Source organism: Fulmarus glacialis, unplaced genomic scaffold (genome assembly GCF_000690835.1).
Source record: "Fulmarus glacialis isolate BGI_N327 unplaced genomic scaffold, ASM69083v1 scaffold23512, whole genome shotgun sequence".
Classification (NCBI taxonomy): domain Eukaryota; kingdom Metazoa; phylum Chordata; class Aves; order Procellariiformes; family Procellariidae; genus Fulmarus; species Fulmarus glacialis.
In genome coordinates, this window is record NW_009200112.1 from 3,241 (window position 1) to 17,955 (window position 14,715).

At 36.2% G+C, this 14,715-nt stretch overlaps 1 protein-coding gene across 1 annotated transcript in view; it reads right to left on the bottom strand.

The window, feature by feature from the left end:
* Window positions 1–1,288: 1,288 nt before the first annotated feature.
* Window positions 1,289–14,715, bottom strand: part of ACAP2 (ArfGAP with coiled-coil, ankyrin repeat and PH domains 2) — a 44,047-nt gene continuing 30,620 nt past the window's right edge. Inside the window, exons 12-22 of the mRNA XM_009573491.1 lie at window positions 14,557–14,662; window positions 13,919–14,127; window positions 13,634–13,703; window positions 12,176–12,270; window positions 10,689–10,855; window positions 9,757–9,849; window positions 8,266–8,453; window positions 7,828–7,937; window positions 6,684–6,794; window positions 6,378–6,439; window positions 1,289–1,512 (exon numbers count right to left, since the gene is read on the bottom strand). Coding sequence (XP_009571786.1) covers window positions 1,409–1,512; window positions 6,378–6,439; window positions 6,684–6,794; window positions 7,828–7,937; window positions 8,266–8,453; window positions 9,757–9,849; window positions 10,689–10,855; window positions 12,176–12,270; window positions 13,634–13,703; window positions 13,919–14,127; window positions 14,557–14,662 — 1,315 coding nt within the window. The 3' untranslated portion in view covers window positions 1,289–1,408. The remainder of the gene's footprint in view (window positions 1,513–6,377; window positions 6,440–6,683; window positions 6,795–7,827; window positions 7,938–8,265; window positions 8,454–9,756; window positions 9,850–10,688; window positions 10,856–12,175; window positions 12,271–13,633; window positions 13,704–13,918; window positions 14,128–14,556; window positions 14,663–14,715) is intronic.

The window sequence follows — 14,715 nt, forward strand, 5'->3', positions numbered from 1 at the left end:
AAACAGCAGGTTAGCATAATGCCATGGCTATTAGGATTATTAAAAACTCACATTGATACTATGTTACCTAAAAATTCTCCTTAAGTTGTCCACAGGGAAGACAAATAGAGCATAAAGAATTGCATCTGCTGGTTTGGGGCTTCAGGTGATTACTATCCAGGTATTAAATAACCTGACATATAAGCATGTATCTACAGACACCATTTCCACATGCACATCAGTAGAGAGGAGCTCACTATTGAATAAAGCAAACTGTGCTGCTGCCCTCAGAATACAGCTGGAGACTATGCTCATTCGTTACTTGGCAAAAATGTGCAGTGACATTCCTAGTTCTTGTGCACACCTTAGTTTAGACAAGACGTATATATACACATCTTTGCAGATTATATAAAGGATACTGCTTCCTGATATAAAGGATTGATTGCCCTAAATTTAGGGTGGCTGCGTTACATATGAGATGTTACATATTCAGCTTAGGGCTAGTAGTGAGAACAGCAAAAAGAGAAGGTAACAAAGAGCCTTCATACAACTGCTCTACACAAACTTCATTGGCTCAGTATTTACTTTTATGTCTCAAATTTCAGGCTTTGATGTCCAAATACTGCAAACAAACCCCACATCATGTCCAGCAGGATTAAGTTTATTTTTCATGAAAGGTTCCACATGCTCATTTAAAAGTATACTTGCTGCACAGAAGGTTTAATTTAACAGAAAAAAAATGAAAAAAGATTGCTCTTAGAAGTTTGGTCCTCCAGGGTATACACCTACTGTGACTGACCCGCAGTCACTAGCATAAAGGCCAGCCTGGTGTTAAAGCTTCCACTGAAAAAAAGCTTGCAAAAGAGCAGAAGTTACCATGTCTTGTTATCAACAGCTTACCTCTAACCACAGTCAGCATAGGAACAAGAGAAATCTGTTAAGTTACAGGCCCACAAACAGAAGGACAACTCAGTAAGTCATTACCCGATTTCCCTTCCAAACAGTCCCAGAAAATGCAACCCAGACCTTCTTGTCAGAGGCACATTCTTTATGGCAATAGGGAGACAGGTGACAGTAGGGAATACTAAATAGCAAAGCTGGTCTGATCATCCTGCCATCCGGAGTCTGCAATGCACGCTCTGCTAACTCTATGTATGAACCACAGGCAAACTTTGTACTTGCTAACAGGTACTATTTTTATACTGAGCTATTAGGTATTTCTTTTTTAAAACATTTTCTTCAGCTGCTGAGGTATACGTACTGTAGAACATAAAACAACTCATACGTCTCCCCAGCTACCACAATCTAAAGCTACATTAGAGTAGTCATTTTATCGAAACTATCTAACAAAATGTATATAATTCATTCTGTTAAAGTAAAAAAAAAAAGACTTGCACTATAAGGATCAGGTTCTTTTCCTTCTTAATACTTAAGACTTCTGGGAATCTGACTGCTGGAAACGGTTTAGCTTCTCTGGATTATTTGATGCCATTTGAGAAAAGTCACGAAAAATGTCCTGATAAATTTCATCTCCTAGGTAGAAAAGAAAAGGGAAACGGTTTTAAATATTTGTGACAGTTAACATCACCCACCATTGCACAAATGCCCTACGGCACTACCAATTACTGTATAACACTTATTCATGTATAAAGATTGCTTATAGATGGAATGATGCTGATGTGAACTCTCTGGGACTGTTTACTTGCATGCACGTTCTGTAGAAGCAAATTAAACAAAGCCAAACTATACCTGATACAGTACCTCACAGGCAGCCACACAGAGGAAAGTTCAGAGTTAGAAAGGAAAAATGAAAGCATTTTAAAGCAATGTAAAAAGAAAAATGTTTATTAGCTATTAAAGAATAAAATCCTTGTTTTTGCAAGGAATTGCTAACCAAGATTCTCTGCAGAAAAGTAGAATTATGGCATAAATAAAGATTTACTTGGAAACCAAGGTTAGAAGTCTTACAGCCAGACAGAACTGTCCATGAAAGAAACAATCAGCAAGCAATAGTATTAAAAAAGCAATCCTAAGTAAACAAATTATTGTTCATAAATCCTTTTGGTCTATTACTTCAGCAAATATAAATTTTTACATGCATTACTGAACATTCATTACATCTTTTAGTTTTACCTATAAGAGTGATGATACTTTCCTTAAACATCTTTCATTTGGTTTTTTATCTTCACCCTTTGTGCTTAAACACAACCCGACTACTAGTACATATTCCAAAATGAGGGACGGCAGCAATTTCCACCAGGCCTGTCTCCCTCCCCCTCCCCATCTACACAGGAAAATATATTCAGGAATGATTACTTCTTAAGTCATTGCCAAGTCATTCTTCTGCCACTTTAAAATGGACATTTTCACATTCTTTCACCTGCTGCAGCATTTTGGGCTTTGAGTTCAGGTTTCATTTTAAAACATTAACCATACCCTATTGCCTTCAAAGGGAATTAAATGCATAAAACATTTGGTCCGTCAGGAGCTATGCAGCCATCCAGATTTTACTGTCTTCCCAACACAGATGACCACACAGGACACAAGATCCCAGCATTACTGTTCCTTGCTGACAGCTTGATTAATAGCATGACAAAGAAATCAACCCAGAATCTCTCTCATCATGAATGTTAAACATTAAGATTTTTTTTCCCCCAATATGATTGCAGAAGAAAAGTATTATTCCACCACTTTTTTCCAAAGGGCAGTTTTTAAAAGGATTTTTTTTGTGTTTAAAAGTTACACTGTTTTGTTTTTCCACCTTTTAAAGGAAAAATTTCCATCTTTCCAATATTAGAACTATTATTCTTTTGGAGATGAGACTCCATTCATTTGAAAACACTTTCAGAAATTATAACTGACCTTCCAGAAATATTTAACATGCATGGCATGTGGGTTTATATAAAAATGCAATGACACAATTCTTTCCAGACTTTAGAAGATAAATAGATTCAACACTGCTCTACTAAGAAAAGTTAGTTCTAGTGAAATTCCCTTTTGGTTTTCAGATTTAGTTTCAAGTATATTCTAGAGATGAAGCAGGCACAGGACATATTTTATTGTAACAGTTTCTGATAACTGCTTGCACTGGGAGATAAGCACAGAATGAAGGGAGTTGTAACATTCACCAAAAGAACAGCTATAAAGAGCACAAATTGGAATCAAGCTTGTACAATAAAAGCAATTATGCTTTTAATACAGAAGCGGGTTCCACTGGTGAACTAATACTGTAGTTCAAGTTGCCATATTTGGTTCTTTCATATTAACTTTCATATTAACTTGAAAGAAAAAACAAAAGCTATTTTTGCAAGATACACTGTGGCTCTGTTTTTGGCTCTATTACGTAACAAAAATATTACATACAAAAATAGACTAAAATAAAGTGCCCCTTTAGTTTGTATGCTGCATTAAAATACTTAATACTGTAAACCTTATAATTATTTTAAAATCCTACTTTAAAATTGAAGTCTGGAAATTCCCTTTCCAAGCAATGTTTTCCCTAAAGTGCAGATTTTATGTACAAAAATACTAGAACACTGCTTTACCATTTAACACCAGAGTAACTCAAAAGGCACACATCATACATTCAAGAAAAGATAGGAAGAAAAAATAGCAATACTAATATCAAATAGTTAGCAGACATACTGTAGCACCAGAAGATGAGCACTCAAGTATTATGCAAGAAACAATACAATGGTGCATATGGCTTCTACCACCAGAAATGAACTTTTTGTGGAACAAGCTAGTTTCAGCTAGTTCCCATTCTAGAAATACTTTGGAAAACCAACTGTACCTTGCAAAGCAACATATACATTCTCTCAGTAGCTCAAACAAGCTAGGTATATTTAAAATCAGAAATGTTGATGCCATTAGCTACATCAGTAATTGTTTATCAACTGCATTACTAAAGCGGAGAAATATGCGGCTGGCTTCACTTTGATGACAGCAAACCCATACATTGATATTTACCCTCACATAGCTCCCCGCAAACATACAGTTGTCTTGAAAATCCTTACTTTCTTCTAGAATAATAATTTTAGAAAAGAGCAGTTCTAAAATAAGGGCAGGGCAGATAATTTAACATGTATATGCAGTGAAAAAGACCTGCCTCCTCTATGACCACATAAAGGTATCATACCTTGCAACAGCAGAGACAGGTTTTGTGCTTACACTTACACATTTACACAACCCTCCTAGCAGGCTAGCAGACATCAACATTTAAAACACTCAAATATTTACTTCAACTTTTAAAAGAGATTTCAGCAAGTAAAGAATCAAGGAGAGCAGAGATATACTATCCAAACATACAGTAAGATCTCCTGGCTGGGACACTGTGCTACAGCTTGTGGCCTAAATTTCAAAAATTACTTTAATGACACCCTCTCCCTGATTTTGGCAACCTCTATCCCTTGTAGCAGCTCTACTTTCCATTGTCAATCTTGCCTGTTTACAAGGATCAGAGACTATCTGTAAAATATCTGGATCCGATTGTATCAACTGCAGTCTCTAGATTCTACTGTAATACAAACTGATAAAAAGGTCAAGATATTTTCAGTGAAAGACTTAGGCAGCTTTTTATTTCATCTACCTAATTGAAGAATCAGTCTAAAAAAATATTTTAAACAAGATGTCAGGGAAAATAGTCTCCCCCATCTCCAGTTTAAACACATTCGTATTTTCATGTAAGTAGTGCCTGTATTTGTTATGAATGAAACATTTTACTAAATATTTGTAACGTTTAGTAACCAACTGAGGCTTTCTGTACAGACTATAGAAACACATTTTCTGGTTTATAGTAATTTTGCATTTATGACAAGTCCATTAAATGATCTAAATTATTCATTATGATTTAGCACAAAGCTTTTGAATGAAAATACCTACCTGCCTTAAAAAAAGGCTTTCTACTATTTGAAACTGACAGTTATTGTTTTTACCTCTTAAAATAAAAAGGAGGAGACTCAAAAATACTTCAGTATTTGTTACTTTCAGCCTCTCAGTATAGTAGTATGTATTATATCGGTAAACAGCTTTACATTTAAAATGGCCAAACCAGCACTAGAGTTTTTTCATAGCCTGTTGCATTTTCTGAGTGGGGAATCCTTCCTCATTTAAGCTCATAATCAATTATATACTTCCAAATTATCTGTTGCTCTGCCCAAGAAAGCATTTGAATGTCTGAGTGTCTACAGTACTTTTATTGTTTTAATTTGAATTTCCTAGAAGATTTGTTTAAAAATAAATTTGAAAAACATCTATTCTTAAGGAGAAACTTTATGAAATAAATAAATTGGGTTTATTTAATAGAGTTCATCTGGGATATTGACATGAGACTCAATGTTGCCCCTTGAGTATATTCCAGCCCCAAACTGGTAAAAGACATAAGCACACACAATCCTTATGAATCAGCTGAAAATACATAAGGGCTTTATAGGGGTGAGCCAAGAGTACTCAGCACTCAACCTTAAAAATAAGGTTTGCCTTTCAATACTGCCAGGTATAGCGGCGTGTTTTTAGCTGTCTAACTTGACACTCAAGTGCACCTTCATTATTGATATTTGCATGAGATTAAATTAGGTTCCTATGGAAGCATACCATAATAGAAGAAATGGCTTTCATAAATATCACATCAGAACATAGTGTAAATTGGGACTGAGTGCCTGAGGATAAAGTTGCACATATTCATTAAATATAATTTGTTACTTTCTTGTACCAGTTGGCTCAAATGTCTGCCAATTCTTTTTTTTTTTTTTTTTTTTTTTAAATCAAATGGTAAGATACTATGCATACAAAAATACATACCTAAGAATGACTGGTTTGTTTCTTATTTGCATCTTAAATAAAAATATTTTAAAATAAAATTTGAGGAAATGATACTTTCCTATTTCTGACTGGAGTTACTTTGAAATATTCTATGTACATTTTTATATTGGTGTGCAAGCATTTTTTCTTAAAAAAGAAAAAGAGGACCATTCCACAGGAAGGAGAATGGTATCCTGTAATAAGATGAACTCCTGAACTGTCTCTGAGCAACCTGGGTCAGAAGGCTGCTATTAAATAACGTCAGGTAAATCCTAACATTACGTGAATTTCAATGGAACATCAATAGGAGAAAACTGTGGACAACTACCAGCAAAACAGGTTGGTAATGGCTGTACTAACATACACTACTATAATAATGTACTTTAAATGCTCTCCTTTTAAGTCCCCTAAATACTCTGACAAAGTCACACCAGTGAATTTTAATGAAGCTTTAACATGTGTCAGTTGTTTATAAAAACATTATTGTATGAAGCTATCTTAAATTTCCCTCAGCTCCTAAGAATCTAATTGTAAACTGATAAATTCCTGAATACACTTCTTATACTGCATTTCAGTATGGTTATTAGTGGAGTATTGACCTGGCTGTCCATAGAGTCCTTCCGATTCACGCATTTCTTCATTCATCCTTGCTAAACGCAACCTATGATTTAGGAAATAAAAAGAACAATGTCATCTTTAAAGCACTAAAAAAGACTGCAATTCAAGACCTACAGTGCACTCCTGAACCTTACACCAGTGATGTCATCTATGGATAGTGCACTCTCTTTGATTTTTCTTTTGCTCTCCGTTTTTATGTAAAGGAGTTTTGACATTTCTTATATTTTCTACTTGAAACAGAATAGGAAAACCTAGTTACCTAGTTAAAAACAGAACATACAACTTACAATGTTACAATATCTGCATTTGCAGCTTCTACTGCTATACTCAATGGATCTTTCCCATCTTCATCAGTGGCATGCTGGTTTGCTCCTCGTTTTAGGAATAAACACACTTGTCTGTTTAGAAAAAGCATTTAAGAATAATTTTCACAACAATAAAGGAAAAAAGCAAATAAATTCAAGCTGGATGCAATGTATTTGGCTTAAATTGCTAAGTCTCTTGAACATCAAAACAGTGCTATTCATCTACAACTATTCATCTAACAACTAACATGTTAACACAGTAGTAAGCAAAACCTTTAATTATTTAATCCACATTAGAAAGACAGCCTAAGTCAAATCACACTAGTGCAGCAAGGAGTTGAACCCTTTAGAAGCGAGACTCTAACCTTCCCATATCATCTTAGGTTGTAGAACCAAAAAACTTCATCCCTTTTACCATGACAGACAAGAACCACTAAGCAGGATAAATCAATGCAGTGAAGAACACAGTTCACAGGTGCCTGATTTACCCAGTAGAAACTGATCTCATTTGTCTCTGCTATTATAATTCTTCATCTTTATAATCAGGGCATACTGGCTAAGCTTAAGTCTTAAACTCTCCCAAGCTGTCAACTTGCACTCTATTTAGAATTCATGCATGCAAAGAGTTTGGGCACCACCAACCAGATTATGTCGTCCTCATTTGAATTGAGATGGTACAGGATTTCAGTTAAAAGCCATGATTCCAAAACTCAAGATGTAATGCAGTACATTTTGAAATGAGATACACTCTCAGTGCAACACACAGGTGGGATGAGTCAGAAAAAGCCTGGCCCTCACACACCACTGTTTCTCCTATTTGTGTCATATTTCTTAAGAACACAAGAAGAATCTCATGAGTCTTCACCAAAAGTTCATGCTATTTCAAAGCATTATTAAATACATATTTTTACAAAATGGACCAAAGTGTGTTTATAGGTTTGTGTTTTGCTAGCAGATGAGACTGCTAATTCAAAATGTTATTTCCTCTCTCACCACAAGAGTTTAAGAAAAACCTAGATCACCTGAAATACATTAAAATGCCAGAATATTTGGAGAAATGAAGAAGCTTCACATTAACAGTTATAGTAAAGGATGGCCATTTACAAATTCTGGAGCAGTGAGTTACCCAGTGTGTCCTAGAACTGTGGCATGGTGCAGGGGTCCTCTTCCTTTCATGTCCCTGATGTTCACATTGGCCCCATTCTGCAGCAAGAATTCACAAGTAACCAACGAACCCTACAGAATAAAAGCAAAGAAACAATACAGCACCAGATCTCCAGAATAACAGCCAAACCTGTTCTGCCTTCTCACTACTGAGTCATGGGGCAAAGGAAACAAAAGGGGTTTGCTTCCATATAAAATTTTAGCGCTACTAGGTTATATAATTCCAAACAAAGCATTAACAAGAAAAAAATAGTTCAGAAACAACTCTGAGAGACCATTGTAAAGACAACTTCAGCATCACATTATCATTCATTAGCAAAGCAAGCAGTTCAAAAGGGACAGTGACACTGTTACTCCCCTTTGCCTCCTCCCACAGCAGTCGGTGCTGTATATCACATACCCCTCGCACTGCCTGAATGAGTGGTGTTGCTTTGTTTTCTTCTATGTTGACCCAGTTTACTTCAGCTCCATGGGCCAATGCTTCTGCCATATCAGGAAGATTCTTCTCAAAGGCAGCTCGATACAGCTGCAATCCTGGACTAGGCTGTTTGGAGTCACAGAATACAGAAGACTCTTGCTTGTCTCCTTCTGAAAAGAAAAAAAAAAATTGCTTATCTAATCCCTGTTTTTATAAGGTACCTCCTGGAATTCTGACCAAAAATGTAATTTCTCTGGCATAAGGTAGCTCAGGTTTTGCAGAATGCTGTGCATTTTTGCCCCATTCTGCCAGAAGTCACAGATGCCTTTAGCTTGTTCCAGCAATCAGGCATGGCCACTTCACAGAATTAATACTTCCCAGAAAACATTCTCTCCACATTACTGGCACGTGTGAATATCCTTCAGTCTACCTATTTCATGTAATTTCTAAGAAATGATTTTAGGTTAGAATTGTTTTATCCTATACTGCAAGATATGAATAAAACTAGTTTCCTGCAGAGACGTAGTCATACAAAGATATCTTTATCTGCAACAGCTTGATACACCTGAATATGAGGCTAATACTGTTCTGACCTAATTTTTGTTAAAAGATACCATTGTCATTTACCAATTACTTGCTGTGGCCATAATCTTCTGGACTAAAGCATAATCTTTCTTCTTCATCTCAATAAGAGTTATACACAGTGAAGTCTGGGAGATAACGACAATTGTTATATATAAGTTTTCATGAGTTACAAGATCTAAGTGTTTCTACCATGCAGCCAAGGAAAGGATCCAAGCCACTTGCTGCCTGCCTACAAACCACAGCTGTGAACTACTGGATTTAAAACATACCTCAGAAGAGTGCTTTGATGTAGAAGAATAAGTTTGCTTTATGAATAAATATTTTGGATATTTTGACAAGCCCTACTCAATACATCTGTCAGCCCAGGATGCTAATATTAGATAGCAAATAATTTCATCACTCAATTTATAAAAGTTTGAGTAAAGAGGGGGTAATGTTCAAAGACATGGTCAATTCCATGTAAGTAGAAAACAGAAGAATTAAGCAAAATGCTCAAATAACATAAAAGCCTATTATCTGTGACTTAACAGGAATTCCATCTCCAAGGATTTAACTATTTATAAAAGGATTATGCATTTCTGTGGAGACTTGTCTGTATCAAAATGCAACATTGCTCTATCTGCTAAAAAACAAAGTTCTGGCTCAGTATCATCTGACTGGAAAAAACAGAATTCTCTGAACTCGTTTAGAAGGATTCAATGTCATTCTTGCTACCAAGCCTGGAGGAGAGAAAGGTCAGTCAAGCAATTATTGCCCTTGTTAAAAATGTTTCAGTCCACCAGGATAGAAGAGACATGAATTGTATCACCAAGTACTCATCTCTGATAAGAACATGCTACCAGGAAGAAGTTATTACATTTTCACCTTAAAGTGCAAAGGCTAACGCACCTGGTTCATACAAACTGTTAGCTGATATAGTAGAGCTAAGGTGTTCCCTGCTGTCATCAGCACTCTGCTGGATCCCACTGTCACTGCTTCGTACTGTTTTGAGGAGAAACTGTAATTACTACACAGACTGCAAGTTACCCACTCTTCACAGATACCATGATAATAAAGCAAGCTCTTATACTTGGTCCTGAATACATTTTTTTTTTTTAAATGTCTAGTCATTATTCAATATGCTTAATGCATCCACAGAAAAATATGAAGTCTCATATTGCAACCGTAACATTTATAATAATAATGTCAAAGATTATTAGAAAGGAAAAGATCAGGATAAGTAAAAAAGCTTAAATTATTTCATGAAAACATTAAGCAATGCAGTAGCCTGGAGACAATGGATTAAAGGCAGGGAGATGGCCACAACACACAATGGATCACTAGCGCAAATACTGAACACGCCATAGCTGTAGTACTTACTACTACGTAGTTTTGAAGAGGTATCAAAGTAGGAGAAGAGTGAATCTAGTTCATCAGGACAGAACAGAGACTCCCGCCTCGCCTCGTCGCTACTTACAGCAACCGCTGGGACATGCAAGTTAGCAAAGCACAAAGCACGCAGTAAGGAAGGGATAGGGCAGGAAAGAACGTTATTGGAAAAATTAAGAAGGATGAAAATACGGAGGAAAGAAGGTGGTTAATATGCTTCTGAATGATAAGCATCCCCACTCCAAATTCTTCCCCACCGAAAAATGCACATCTCTGAACAAGTTTTTTCTCCCCTATACTTCTGAACTAGTCTATGACCCATTAAAAGACAGATTCCAATTTCTCTGCACGAGGCCAGAAATCAATCAATACATAAATATGTTACTTTAAAAAGAACACGTGTAATACAGCTAAGGAGAGAAGTGTGTAAATACCTTTTTGGGATGCCGCACCTTGTTCCCCTGCCAAAAGGGATTTTTCAGGGCCACTGTGCCTTTTCTCTTCCTGATTTTGAGGCAAGGCTTTTGTTCCAGATTCAAGCAGAGATACTGATGCAGGCTGCTTCTCTACAAACTTTCTTTCCACGTATTTTGCTCTGATGTATGCCTCCTTCTCCTGCCTGTCATATACAAAAGCTCTGGAGTTAGTAAGCTAATATTTTAGTATTTTCATGTATTAAAAGAACATCTATTTCATACTAAAGCCAGTAACCAAAATTGTAGTTCGGCATTGCACATGAGACACACTTACAGCACATTTTCAGAAAGATGAAAAGCACACTGTCTAACTCTCTCTGGATTCTTGATTAAATTTTGCGTAAGGCTCAAAAGAAAGTAATTTTGTTAAGTTCATATATGTATATTTTCTTTCAGGCAGAGACTTTAGAAAGTGGTATGTGGAAGAAATAAGCATTAGTTACTGCTTGGTATTAATCCTTTATACATGTTTTATATTGTTAATAATGAATTAATATAGCATATATTTAGTTTCCTAGGTAAATACAAATTGCAACATTCATTAAAGGAACATCAAGATTGCACAAGAGAACCATAACAATAATAAGCCTCAGGTAGGCACAGCCACCAGTTCTGTAACGTATACTGAAATATTTTTTCTTATAACCTGAGGTTATCATCTTAAGACACACACACCGGTTGTGACAAACTGATGAAAGGGGCTATAAAAGTATTACTGCTGAAAAGCAGTTACTATTAGAAAGAATACCTATCAAATCTCCTACATTATTTATATTATCATCGTCTCCAAATTACCAACACTTTATAAAACGCTGTTTTTTATACCATAAAACTGCCGGACAGCAAGCAGCACAAAACTGGAAAGCTGGTTAAAAAAAAGTTTTAAAAGACATCTTATACAGCAGAACAAAACATTAGGAAACTACCTTCAAACACAAATTAGCATCAGAGAAATGGAAGACAGCAGTACAATCATTAGAAGGTTGCTGTAAAGCAGCAGAGCTCATGTACAATGTAGGCAGAAAGAAGAGAACATTCTGGGGATCAGGGAACAAAAGTCAAACTCAAAAACAAAGTCACTGTAAACAAAAGGCACAGCTGCAGGCTCCTTCCAGGAGCACTCACAGACCAAGTACAGCTGGCTGAGATCGTAGGAAGTAGACAAAATTAACATGCCCACGTTGATGAGACAGAACAGGATGCTATAGAGTTGTCATCAAAAGGAGGGAGTAAGATCAGAAAAAGAACAAATGAACAAGAGAAGCCGAAAGGGACCAACACAAGGAACACCCAATAAAGACAGAGAGTGAGAAAAGGGGGAGAGCAAAACATACTGGTGATAAGGGGAAGCAAAGAGTAAATCAAAGGAGTGTTACACAGTTAACTGGCAGCATCTTTTAAAGCTGGAGGCTGAAGGAAGCAACAAGAAAAGGAAATAAGAGGCACTGCTAGTAAATCACTACCTTTGGCTTCCAGGTTGTGGCTTCTTTACTCCCACTTTTTCCAACTTCGCTTCATATATTCTATTTATAACATCATTTCCCAATTCACACATAAGCTATGAAGCAAAATAAATAAATTCAAATACAGTTGCAAAAGGCTTTATCTACCTATTTAGTTGTTTTTAACCTCACTCAGCCTATTTTTACAACTTAGTATTTTCACTGGTAAAAGTACATTTACAGAAATAAGCATGGGTTTGTATCATGATAATGAAACAATCAGTGAATAGAGAGACCAAATTCTAAGTAAGATAGCAAAAAATACAGTCACTCTTTTAAAGTGCCATTCCCTTCTGAAAAAGGACTGCAAAAATTACCATCTGTCATTCAAGAATCTTTTTTGTGCCATCAGAATGACATCTGCAGGCCTCATTAACAGAGGTACTCTCTTCCACCAGCTTTGCCAGTAGCTATTCTTACCTCATTGGCAAGAAACAATTCAATCAATTTTATTCCATTTTGTCCAACAGACATTTTTGCTAAACCATAATCTGTTATGCCTATAGAAAAAGATCAAAGACAAACAACAGCCTGCAGATACTACTTTAAGGAGAATTTGGCCCATGAAGTCCAACTTACTGATGGCAATGAACAGACTTCTTGCTTCTAATACCAGGTAGAATATTCAGCTCTGGTATTTACATAAACAAGACAAGGGCTGTAGTTTTGGGGTTTGTTTGTTTCCTCAGCATGAGTGCATTGATATTAAAATTATTTAAGGTCAAACCACAAGAGAAACACCCCTACTCACATTGTCTTTTGATTGTTCAGAATACAGAAGCAATACCTAAGTACCAGACCATCACAGCTAGAAACAAATGCTTTGCATCAGTTACTCAGTTGCACACATGCATCCATGTGTGAGTTCCTATTTCGGTATTTCAGTGTCACATGATTTTCATAACCATGTTTCAAGCTAGAATTTTGGCACACAAATAGCACGCAAGAGCAGTTGCATGAACATTCTCCTATAAGCCAGTACGAGTACGAAATCAAGATCTCACTGTAAGAGCTGACATCTGAATTTTCAAGTATGATCATGCTTTAGGCTGATACAGCACTTCCAAAATTTTTCAGCCCACTATATTATCGGTCTGTAAACAGATTTCCATTTTTATATATTGAAAGCATCAGATGAAACTTACTACTCAAAGTGCATTTGCAAACCCAAAAGTGTCATAAGGTATTCTGACTCGCAAGTTTATAACAAGAATGACTACTGCTACTGCATGTATTATAAGAAAGTGTGAATTAAAAAAAAAAACCACCACACAACTATAAGCACTTTCGAGTAGAAAGTTAAAGACATGCACTGGGTACAAATGCAAGTGTTTCCTATATTGAACTTTCTGATGCATTGGCTTTAAAACACCAATCTTAAATACCAAACAGAAACTTGTTTCAAAAATACTATCATACCTTTAGAAGTTCAGGTTCCCATGAATCCAGCGTTAAAGATCTTACTTTTGAAAAGTGGACTCCCAAGCTCCTAAACAGCATGAAAAAATATTAACCTGTAACTGCATGCTGTGTCTTACCTCAAACAGCTTTACCATTAATTTATGCAAATAAAGCAGTTACCTTAATTCTGTTTACAAACAGGAGTCTCTAACCTTGCTTCAATATATATTTGAAGAGGCAAACACCACCCTTCCTAATTAAGTCAATGCACAAATCAAATATAGTTCTGAAGAGTTCCCCAACCTGTGTATCCCAGAGCACTCAATGCACAGCGTGATTCCTAGGTTGATACTGGCCCAGCGAGGGTCTGCCAGACCACAATCACAGCAGGCAGCATTACCAGCAATACATTGAACACGCTGTAGAGCACTTTCTCCCTTTAACAACTTCTCTTTTGTCTCACTGCCAGATTCTAGGCTTCCAGCAGAAGGAGATGATTTCTTTTCCTGTTTCTAAAAAAAAAGAAAACAAACAAACAAAGAGACACACATAAAGAAATAAGTCCTACAGATACTGACAGTGCACTAGAAGCCTAGAAAAGTAACTTCTGCATTTAAGGCCAAGGAAAACCATAAAACTCAAAAAATGTTTAGCTTTTTAGAAGAAATATAGAACTGAATATAGGAATACCCAATAATCCTATGAATTTTAATCACACTACAGAAAAATCTCATCAAAACGTACAGGCCAAAGTAACATTAGTAAGATGGAGCGAAACATAGATTAGATATAAATCATAGCCTTCAAAATTTCATTGCATTTCTACTGGAAGACAAACAATGGATTCTTTTTTCCTCCCCTCTCATAAAAAGAGGTTTTCTCTATTTTTAATTTCCAGGGTCTAAAGGGAGGGTTGTTGTTTGGTTGGTTTTTAAACTCACCTCAGATTCATCCCCTTTCTCTCTATATGCTGTAGCAATACTGGTCTGAACAGCCTTAATCCATGCCTGTCGCAGCTTTTCTGAGTCAGCCTGAAGCATGCAGCTTCTGTGACAAATACATGCGTACTCAGATTCAGAGAGACTGACCAAGCAGCTAAC